Source organism: Trichoderma asperellum, chromosome 1 (assembly GCF_020647865.1).
Source record: "Trichoderma asperellum chromosome 1, complete sequence".
Lineage (NCBI taxonomy): Eukaryota > Fungi > Ascomycota > Sordariomycetes > Hypocreales > Hypocreaceae > Trichoderma > Trichoderma asperellum.
The window spans coordinates 6910292-6921096 of NC_089415.1; the positions used below are offsets into that span (position 1 = coordinate 6910292).

General features: G+C 50.5%; 5 protein-coding genes across 5 annotated transcripts; 2 read left to right on the top strand and 3 right to left on the bottom strand.

The window, feature by feature from the left end:
- Window positions 1–212: 212 nt before the first annotated feature.
- TrAFT101_002202 (uncharacterized protein) lies at window positions 213–860 on the top strand (the record flags this gene model as incomplete). Its single annotated transcript, XM_024907859.2, has 1 exon — window positions 213–860. The coding sequence occupies one exon, from the start codon at window positions 213–215 to the stop codon at window positions 858–860; it is 648 nt and encodes a 215-aa protein (XP_024763322.2).
- Window positions 861–1308: 448 nt separating this feature from the next.
- On the bottom strand, window positions 1309–1961 carry TrAFT101_002203 (uncharacterized protein). Its single transcript, XM_066126531.1, has one exon. It carries the CDS (start codon window positions 1767–1769, stop codon window positions 1389–1391), a length of 381 nt encoding a protein of 126 aa, XP_065982634.1. The 5' UTR covers window positions 1770–1961; the 3' UTR covers window positions 1309–1388.
- A 907-nt stretch (window positions 1962–2868) lies between these two features.
- TrAFT101_002204 (uncharacterized protein) lies at window positions 2869–3777 on the bottom strand (the record flags this gene model as incomplete). Its single annotated transcript, XM_024906455.2, has 3 exons — window positions 2869–3137; window positions 3303–3433; window positions 3689–3777. 3 exons carry the CDS (start codon window positions 3775–3777, stop codon window positions 2869–2871), a joined length of 489 nt encoding a protein of 162 aa, XP_024763324.2.
- A 413-nt stretch (window positions 3778–4190) lies between these two features.
- On the top strand, window positions 4191–4846 carry TrAFT101_002205 (uncharacterized protein; the record flags this gene model as incomplete). The annotated part of the gene is made up of 2 exons (XM_066126532.1): window positions 4191–4214; window positions 4297–4846. The coding sequence occupies 2 exons, from the start codon at window positions 4191–4193 to the stop codon at window positions 4615–4617; spliced, it is 345 nt and encodes a 114-aa protein (XP_065982635.1). The 3' UTR covers window positions 4618–4846.
- Window positions 4847–6368: 1522 nt separating this feature from the next.
- TrAFT101_002206 (uncharacterized protein) lies at window positions 6369–6764 on the bottom strand (the record flags this gene model as incomplete). Its single annotated transcript, XM_024899622.2, has 1 exon — window positions 6369–6764. One exon carries the CDS (start codon window positions 6762–6764, stop codon window positions 6369–6371), a length of 396 nt encoding a protein of 131 aa, XP_024763326.2.
- Between the last annotated feature and the right edge of the window lie 4041 nt (window positions 6765–10805).

A 10805-nucleotide genomic window follows, 5' to 3' on the forward strand; every position in this document is an offset into this window, starting at 1 on the left:
TCGAAGCTGTATCATGCGACTCTGGCCAAGCTAAGAAGCGCAGAGTGACGAACACGGTCTGCGACGACTCAATTCGGGCTTATTATTTTTTTTTTTCCTCTCTTCTTCATTATCATCAATCTACACACATACGCGATACCATTCAAGCATTGATTGGGAAATATTCCACTCGCTACATCTCGTCCTGCAGCTCGCCCATCAACACCAAGCCAATGAAAGAGACACAGGCAGCAAGACCACAACACCAAGAAGCCGCCGACATGCACACCTCCTTCGACCCGTCTCTTCCACCGCCCACGGTCCGCGAAGAAGACTGTCCCTTCTGCGCCATCGCCGCCGCCCACCCGCCCTTCAGCGCCATCGACCCCCCGCACCCGTTCCCGTCCAACCTCACCGAGCCGGCGTCCTTTGTCGTGCTGTCGACGCCGTCGGCCATCGCCTTCCTCGACATCCTGCCCCTCAGCCACGGCCACCTGCTGCTGTGCACGCGCGCCCACCGGCCGAAGCTGACGGACGTGACCAACCCGGAGGCGCGCGAGCTGGGCAGCTACATCCGCCTGCTGTCGGCGGCGCTGGTGCGCGCGACGGGCATCGCCGACTGGAACGTGGTGCAGAACAATGGCGCGGCGGCGGCGCAGGTCGTGCCGCACATGCACTACCACTTGATCCCGCGACCGGAGATTCGCGCCAGCGGGAGGTATCGCGAGAGCTTCACCATGTTTGGGAGGGGCCAGCGGGAGGAGCTGGATGAGGAGGAGGCGGAGCATCTGGCGGAGGAGCTGAGGCAGCAGATTGCGGATATATTGAGGGAGGAGCAGGACGAGCGGGAGAGGAAGAGGAAGCCTCCGCAAAAGCTATAAGGGGCGAGCCTTTTTTTTTTTTTTCTTAAGTTTTTTATAAATTTCACTGTTTTGTTGTCTCTTTTTTTTTTTTTTTGTTCTTCCAGCGGCATACATTTGATGGCCGGGGAGCGATTAGAATGTTTGTTTGAGCCTGCTTGAAACAGATAGAATTGCTGTCGTTACATTGAGCGTTGACAGCCAGGATATATTTCATTCAGTTCAATCGAAATGGATATACATGAGTTAACGAAGCGCTTTGCTTCTTTTGAAGCACTGAGTTTTCACTGACAGGGCTAATGCTGGATAGCCCGTGACCGGAATTGAAACAACATGCAGAACTTCAAATCTCTATTCTATATGAGACGGTCAATAATAAAGGCACTCAAAAAAATATGTGTAGAATTCATTGTGAATGTCTCGCCATCTCATGACGTCTCGTACTGTGAAAGCCTAAGACAGCATCACCCAAGATCAGTATATCACGAAACCCGTCTTAACACAACACAAAAAAGGCCACTCACTCGATCAAATTCCCATCCGGATCCCTCACATAAACGCTCCTAATCCTCCCCACAGCCCCCGTCCTCGCAACAACCTTCCCCCCTCCAAAACCTCCACGCCATCCTCCTCAAAGCCCTTCCTCACCTCGTCCAAGTCCACGCCATCTTCCACCAAGAAACACAGGTCCGCCGTGCCGGGCAGCGCCGTTGAGGCCTTTGGTTCAAACTCCCTGCCCTTTTCGTGCAGGTTAATCTTTTGCGTGCCGAATTTCAGGGCCACGCGCTGCGTGTCCGGGGTGGCGGGGGGCGTGAAGACCTCTTGCTTCATGCCGAGGTACTTGCTGTACCATGAGACGGTTCGGGGGATGGAGGCGCAGGTTAGGACGAGGTGGTCTAGGGACCTGACGGCTGCGAGGGCGCGAGACATTGTGTTTGGGGGGGTGGTGAGGAAAAGAGAGGAGGGAAATGAGTGAATGCTAGAGACGAATTGATGGACTGGATCTTGGGCAAGTGAAATCTTACCAAACAGTCCGGATATAAGGTGAAAGAGAGTAAAAGGCAATAGGATATACTTTTTTTCCCTTCGCTGCCCCACGCACGCCCTTTGATCTACTCGGGTCTTTTTCGTTTTCGCTTCGTCTTTACTACGACACGCAAATTATATTCCGCAACATTGACTGTCTACTCTGTGGTGTAGTAGTATCGGTCAAACCAGCAGCTAAGCTTGAAGACCCAGGGCGCCAACTGCTCCCTCGAATTTCCCTACCTTCGTATATATCGTTTAGGTGACTTTTAACTAATTAACTAGATAATTCAAGTCTCTAGCTAGATAACTTCAGTCCAATTAGACGGTTATGACCTGTCTAACATGCACTGCTTCAATCAATTCGTGTTGCATGTCCTTGGTATATAAAGCCAAGCCAGTCCCCAAATTCTCACCTCGCTCGGCGGACATAACAATCAGCTCCAAACTAACTAGAAATGTTTTACGCGTTTTTGTTTTTTACAAAGTTTTAGCAGCCTACATAGTTAGTTGCCTATATGTGTATAACCGCAGGACCTGTGATAACTGGGCCTTTTGCCAAGGCCAATTCAAGAAGCCGACTCAGCCATCGTCCGGAACGGGCCGAAATCAGCGGTATAACTCAGCGAGACCTTAACAAGCCGTGCACATGCGCAGTTCCCGGGTACCCAAAGGCCATACAAAAGTTGCGACCTAGGTAGAAAAAAGAAGAAGAAAAAAGGGCAAAATGATAAAAAAAAAAAAAAAACCTATGTCGGCGGGCATTACGTTTCTTTTATTTCCAAAACTGCGAGGTGCGCAGCATAAGATAAGAATCATTACCTAAATGACCGAGAGGGCCTGTTATACCCCATCCAAATCCATGCCTTATCCTAGATGCCCATAATACAATCGCCAAGCATAGTACACGGAACTGCTCCCGCCTTTTTTTTGGGCAGTCCAGTGCGCGCAACTCCAAAGACGACGAAATTTACGTCCCTTTTTTTTTTCCCATCTTTTCTTTTTACTCGTCGCCTCCGGCAGTGACAGCCTTGGGCTCTGGTGTGTCCGTTGCTGCAGGCACCTCGGGCACTTTGACGTCGTCCTTGGCGGCAGCTTCAGCTGCGTCCTCGGTAGCGTCTTCCTCAGCCTCATCTTCCGCAGCCTCTTCGGCATCGTCCTCTGCGGCTTTCTCCTCTTCCACCTCCCGCGCGTCTTCCTCGTCGGCGGCTTCGCCGTTGTCGACGTCTTCCTCCTCAGCGGTCTTGCGCTTCTTGTGCGGTGGTTGCGCGCCTGGTTGCGTGTTGTGTTAGCGCCTCAATGACCTTGACTTGGAGAAAGCGGTAGCGGCAGCAGAAGCGCTATTCGCGACGGCGTTGCGCCTAGTCGCAATGCCACAGGCTTCAAGAGCTGCTGTCGCCACCAACTTCAGCAGCGATTGGGGTAGCTTCAACTCACCATTCACTGGAGCTTCTTTGTCTCCGGCTTCACCTTCGCCCTCTTCCTCCTCCTCTTCTTCATCAACTTCCTCTTCTTCCTCTTCGGCGTCGTCATCGTCGCCTTCCTCTTCATCTCCAGTAGAGATATATCTACCAGCAAAGTTAGCGCAATTGTATCCATCAGCAACTCTAGCGACCAGCGAAATGCAAAGGGCAGTCTTGTGACAGAGAGGATGGGCGCAGAGGAGGCTGGGAAAGCTGCTGTAGCCATCTCCAGAGTGGTGCCAGAATGCAGGGTGGGCTGTGCGAAAGACGGCCGGCAGCAACGTCAATTGGACGCGAGCGCATCTCGCACATGGGCAAAGCCATGGCCAAAGGGTAGAATAGGGCGTGTCAGTCACTTACTCTTCTTCTTCTTCTCCATCGTCTTCTTCGGGGAGGGAGACGAGCTCCTCCTCGTCCTCCTCGTCACGGGTGCGCTTCCGGGTAGACATGGTGTGTGAGGATGTGTATAAGACGGATGGGCACGGACGAAGGATACAGAGTAGACTGAAGGATGCAATTGGGGATACCGAGACGTGGTCGAGGGACGTAGAGCAGAATCCTCGGGGGGAGTGGACGCCTTTTATACGTGAGACGGATCAAAGAAAGAGAGAGAGGGAAGGGGAAAAAAGAAGACCAGGTAGGGGAGCCAGACAAAGAGAGCGAGCGAGACGAGAGCGCGCGACAGACAGCTAGAGGGAGGGGGAGCGTTCTCCGTATCAGTCTTACTCCAACTGGGCTGGCTGCTAGGCAAGGTCAGGAAAAGTGAGGTAAGGTAGGGGAGCTGCTACAGTGGTAGTGCTAAATGCTAAGACGGCGGTACTGCTGGCGAGGCTCTGCAGGCTGCGAGCGCGACGTCGAGGCGATGTACTCGGATAACGCAGGCGAGGTACCGGGGAGCGCTCGGCGTGGGAGAGCTCAGCGTGTCTGGCTGGCGTCGTCACCGGCGGAGTGACACGCCCGCTGCTTAGGGTGGAGAAGGGCCCAGCGCCGGAGGGACAAAGGACGGCAAGTACCTCGAGGAAGAGCAAGAGAGAGCAGAGAGGCGTGAGGAGGGGGAGCCAGAGCCAGAGCCAGAGCCAGCAGCCAGAGCCAGAGACTCGAGTCGCCCAGCCACGCCCAGCCTGGCCATCGCCAGCGAGCCTTTCCAGCAGCAAACAGAATCCTGCGCTGGAGGGCGTGGGCGTAGCGCCGCTGGAGCTGTGGCCGTCTGGCGACTGGAGCAGCCCGAGAGCTCTGCTGACCACTCACAGCCACAGGAGCCGCGCCAGGGAGAGCTCCGCGCTGGCTAAGACTTGCATGCGGACTAGCAGCACGCCCGCGGGGTGCGTCGGGTGCTCCAGCTTTCTATTCCGCAAACGGGGCTCCCTTTGCTCAACCTCATCAGACGCAGAAGCTTACTTGCAAAAGACCGGTGGACGCTGCCGACACCTTGAGCCCGGGCTCCGTCACGCACGCCGCGCTTTAGCTCCATCCTCCAGGCTGCTCCAGGGTACATCTGTATATGCTGTGCTGTACATGCAATACTGTAGACATTGAAGCAAGTCTCACGCCCCCCCATTCCGCTGCTGGGAGGCTGCAACGGCTCCGGCTTCGCTGGGCCGGGAGTAAGAACAAGGCCTTTTTGTGTCCTTGTGTCTTTGTCTGCAGACTCAAGAAGGTGCTTGTAACCATCAAGCTCTGTACGGCCAGGAGCTCCATCTACTCACTCACTCACTCGCTTCTCCCCCTCGGAAACAGCAGCAGTCATGGCAAGGCACATGCATGTAAGAGGCGCAGCATTACAAAACAGCACTGCGTAAGAGCGAGAATGGGTGCTCCATCCTGGGACTTCTTAGTGTACGTACCTGCAGCCGCGTGCGACTCTGGACGGCACCGTCGAGCGTCATCGATCAGCAACAATTGTATCATGCCACGTGACTCCCGCGCATCACGAAGCAACGCGGCAGATCCAGATCAGACCAGCCTCTGCTGCCCCGGAAGAGGTGCTGATTTCCAAGCTGCAGCGCGCCCAGCCTCAGCCGCAGTCTCAGTGTATGCTTTGCTGGTACCTAGGATGTGCAAACCGCCATCGCATCCCATTGGTGCGATGGAAGGTGAGAGAAGTAGGAAAAGAGGAAGTGAAAGTGGAGAGGGGGAAAATAAATAAATAAATAAAACGGCGAGCGACAAAAGGGGGCAAAAAGGATAACAAAGCCGCGTACTTGCATTCCATCTGTGGGGAAGCTTTCCACTCTCCGTCTTCCTCCCTCGCTTCTCTCTCTCAGTGTCTCTCTCCGTCTCTCTCTCTTTTTTTTTTTGCCGGGCTGCCCACCCCTGAAGCAAAAAGTGCAAAATGGGTCGCCTATCGTCGGGCCGCACCAATGCACGTTGTCCTGGCTGATTTCCCCTTCTAGACACCACATTCTCTGCTATTCGGCCGTCGGCGGCACTATAAAAAGATCCACTTGGTACGGCGGTTTGCCATGCAAGCGCATCCTGGGGTAATACGCAGCAATAGCTCCTTATGGCGAGCATTATGGCCTATTGACATTCAATACGAGGGATTGCACTAGGAATTAGTACGTGTACGTGTACATGAAGTTATATGTACATGTCATTCGTAGATACTGATACTCCACTGGGCCTCATCTACGAAGATTTGCCGTGCAACAATACACGCAGCCTCTTTTCCCGGCTATAGCTTAGCATTGGATCCTACCTTGCTAATTCTATGAATCGACATCCGAGATATACGTCGAGTCCCCTCTTATAGTTCTGTAGTACTTTTAACAAGGCCTCAATTCATGGCGTAATGTCACATCAGGCTGGGAAATCATCTATGCACCCAGAGGATACAGGTTAGTTGGGCATATATGGGTGCTTTTGTATCGGACGTGCATCCTACATTAGAGGAACATATATACCCAGTTGGGCACGTTGGAAAGCATCGTGCACATTTCACAGTGTCGTGAAATGATTGGTCTTTCAGTCCACTATTTATCCAGATCGGCCTGCATGTAGCCTATGTCGTCGTGCCGAGCATGAGAATGAGGCCGTCACATTAATATAGCCCAATAGTAGCCACTTTAACCTCTTCTCCATGCTCCTTAACCAGTTTGCCAATATTCGTCTTGTTGACACCGTTTGCGATAGCTTCGGCAATCTTGGTATAAGTTGCATTGTCGTCTTCTTTGTGCACCATCCATGTCGATTGACTCTCAATCCACCCAAAGGCATTAGTGTCGACTGTTTCCTCCCAAGGTTCCTCATCCCGCGTAGCTCCGATATTCCAGTTGCCGCCGTATATAGATGTAAGCCCAGTAGGGCAGATGAATTCCTCACTCACCACTTGCTCAAGAACTACAGCATCCTCGTTGTAGAACTTTATGTTGGCGACCTGAGCAAGCGCCACGGAGACGACTGAGCTGGAAATGAAAGCTCTGATGAATGGAAGCATTGTGAATGTAATAAATCTAACCCAGTCAATAACTCAAAATATGTTGACTGTGTTGTGTGAATTTAAGCTATTAGACCAATGACCATGCTGGAATAAACAGTTTTCTGCAACATCATGGTTTAGTCTTACATGTCTTTTTAATGTCTCATTACAGCCTTGTCAACTGGTACTGGGATAAAAATTTCTTGCGCTGGCGTTCCTGCTTAATCAACTCCTTTTGGTATACAGCTTTTATTACTATTTAGTTTATATTTCCTACAATAATCAATCATAACGCCTCTCCAGGTCCCAAACCTCAACACATCTTTAGTACTTCATATAGCGAATAGGGATGTCTTAACAAGTACGCCTCCTTGCGGAAATAACACCCATATAAACTAACCCTATGGCTTGGTATTTCAGAACGCTGAAACCAGCGAGTATATATGAATTTAGCTGTAAATAGAGGTGTTTAATTTCTATGAAATGGAGAAAAAAAAAATCTACAACTAGATAGCTTTGTTGTTGAATTTGACGCTGTAGATAAAGTAAAAATAGTACCTTGGAGTCCTTCTTCGAACGCTGACCACATCTGATCCACCTAATCCTCGAATTCGACGTTGGTATCCTCAATCCACAGGGCTTCATCGCGATCATCATGTTGTTGCCAGGCCGTTTGATACGACGGTTGCATTTCGGTGCGAGTCCATAGGAATCAACAATTTTCCTGGGTTGGTTACTTGCTCGTGCTATTTATATTATCTCATAAATGACAAGTGCATCAGCCGTATACGATGTGGGCTGTAGCTCGTTGTAGAATATAGTTTTCCAACAATCAGCGCATAGCACGTTATTATACACTGTCTCAAAATTGCAGAATATTAAGCTAGCGGTAAAGAATAAGAAGTCAAAAGGGCGTGATTTTATCGGCTTCACTCAATCTGCTGAGCGAGGATAGGCATCGCAGAACAAGCATGCCAAGCCGCTGAGCGCTGATCTAAAGAGTTCTTATGAGGTCCATATCACATCTCAGCTTACCTAGATATGAAGCTTGCTAGAATAGTAGTCCATAGATCTCCATTTACTGGAAGTTCATCAGCAAGCATCAGTGCATTTACGGGAAGCGTAGCTACTTGTATAGAGTCGCTGTGACGAAGTTGTGAAACAAAGGCGGGAAAGGGTATCCTAGTGTCATGTCCGTCAACTGTCATAGATAAAATTCATCTCCAGTCTGAGTCTATAGAGAAGGCGGAAATAACGTTTACTACTTTGAGCAGTGAATGTGCTTGGAGAGTACATGCACACAAAGGTAGCCTCTGAGCTGATGGCCTCTAAGAATTGAATCTACCTCAGTGGCTTACACCAGTAGTAGCGTGATACTTTATCATCCTAACGGCTGCGCATTTTCCGTTGTTGAAATAAAAGTATTTGGCGTCAATATTGATCTTAGTTACCGGTATGGCTTGATGAGATCTATAAAGCCAGCAAAGCGTTGATATACATCGTAACAAGTCGCCCAGCTAGCAGGTATAATTGGTAGAGACCCTCTGTCTACTCAGGTGCGTTATACATAGCTTGGTGTCATATTATCCTCGATTTGTTAAGATAAAATTCTGGTAACAACAACAAGTGATCTGGTATGCTGTTGATGAACCTATAGAGCCGCTTATTAAGATAGTTGAAGCGATAGTAGATATATGGCAACGTGATGACGTATAGTCCCACGATTGGTGTAGTATCAGAGAATATTAGACTGGACTTTTCTCCCTTTTTGTTTCTCCCCCCCTTTGTCCTCTCTTTTCTCTTTTCAGCTGAAACATGCATACATGTACGTATTCATTCTGCCTCGGTGGCAAGTTGTTTGTTTCGCCATGGAACTAGCTTAAGCCATGAAGGATCATTAGCATTAGAGCCAGCAGCCTCGGTGGCTACATGCAGTTTCTCAATTAAATTGACATCATTGGTTGTGTCGGTCTCCGAGACTCACAAGGGAGCTGAGGCTGGGGTTGGGGGCAGATACTTGGTATGCAAGGGGGAAAGAGAGAGAGAAAAAGGAGCTGTGAAGATAGAGCGATCTGGGGAATTACTATTGGATTTATACTGCGTCTTTTCTATTGTCTCAATTGGGCGAGATTGATACAATCTCGGAACATGATGAAGCGCGTGGGGATCTAAGATTGATTGAAAGAGCAACAGGGGAGAGGCACGAGCCTCGTCTGGAGCTGTGACCTGTATTTAATGCTTAAGCAGCTGCATGTAGAAGCCGCACCGGGTACTATCCGAATGTTGTCAATATCTCCATCTGTTTAACTTATTGTTTTTTTTTTCTTTAATTCCACCCGTGTTCTACTCTCTGCGCTTTGTTTCCTTTTCTGCTCTACTCCTTACGGCTAGTAGCATATTGAGCGAAGCGAGGTTATGGATTAGGAAACCAATTAATTTATGTACACGTATGCAGCGCCTCCGTCGCATAAAGAAAAGCAAATAGGCCTACTCCGAAGCACTGCGGACATTATGAAGTACTGTACACGCAGGCCGTGCCTCAGCTGTCGCAGAGCCAGGTCGGCAATACGCGTACTGAAAAGTGCGGCGGCGCCAAGCGTGCAAAAAGCTGGAGCCGCTGGTGGCTGGTTTACCTGAACCTCTTACAGCAGAGCAACCCCTAATGATGCAGGTGATGCAAGGGAGGAAGGGGAGGATGCCTTGTGCCAGCACACATTCGGATTCCTACATGCACCTAGCATGCACATTGACGCTCTCGCCACGAGTCAGTGGCTTGACGCTGTGCTTTGGTCTGGTGTCACCAAAAGGAGGACGGAGTGTGCACGCTGCCTCTGCGTATACGTGCAGTACCTTGGGTACCCCGTTGACATCCAGTATTCTAAGGTGCTTTAGCCGATTGCCAAGCGGGCCGACAGCAGCGATACCCGGCGTGTTCTAGCGAGATCAGCATTATGACAGGCCGTAATATTGGCGTTTAGGGTATTTTCTCCGCGTGTTGCACTAGGGTTCGTGTACGCATTCAGTCAAGTGGGCAAGATCCGAAGCAAAAATGAAAGGAGACAGTCTGCAGAGAAGGGGGAAGAGAAAAGGGAAGAATAAAATTGAGATTGAGTCTGTTGATGTCAAGGCTGCGGGCCCTGGACCGCATGGTGCCACAGGGCATGCACATCCGCCAAGTCGGCAATTTTCCGCGTGCTCGAGTCAACCACGGAGTGCTAACGGCTGGCCCGAGTAGCACTCCGTATACAATTCATAATAAGCAGCCGGGGTCTGCGTGGTGGTGATTGGCACTCCGGGCCTTGGGCGGAGTGAAGCAGCTGAAGATGGCCCGAGTCGGAACAGGCAGGAATGCATTCCTTCAGGTATGAATGACAAACAACTACAGCACTGCAGCTGGAGACGGATCTAGACCAGCTTGGCTTTTTGCACCATATGAGGCTTTCTCTCGAAAAGGAAAACGCCGATATACGAATACTAGTATACCACTGTAGGTTCTGAGTAGTAGCAGTAGTAGCAGTATCTACAGTAACACGATGCATGCGGTTTGTAAATAAACAATGGATTGGACTAGGACATGCTCTTACCGCAACGCCTCCAGCTCTGACACGACGGTGCCCAAAGTGCATGCAAGGAGGGAGTCTGTGCCTTGCATGTAAGTGTTCACAGGTACCTACGGACATGTATGTAAGCTGTTGACGAGATTCATCCGAAGCTGACTTACTTATTCTATGGAGCAAAAGGCGTGCCTGGAGATCGCGCGGGTGCCCGGAGCTCCTCTTCAGCAAATTGAGCCTGGACAGGGGCGCCCTTACAGCCGCATGCTCACCAAATGAGACGAACCAGGAGTCGATATTGGCCAGTGGAACTTTTTCTCTCTCCTTCCCTTGTCACAGGCCGCGATCAGCGACATCCTCTGGCCATAGGAGCCCTTTGGTTTGAAGTGCGTGTTTCGCATTCCTTTGTCGCTCCCAGATGTGTCTCGGGGTGAGGAAATGCGAGAGACACAGACAAGACAGAAAAGATGACGAGCAGACAGCATTGAAGATGGCCAACGACACC

What these genes read in the sequence shown, in the direction of transcription:
- TrAFT101_002203 (XM_066126531.1), bottom strand. Translation starts at nt 1,769, where the DNA reads ATGTCTCGCGCCCTCGCAGCCGTCAGGTCCCTAGACCACCTCGTCCTA.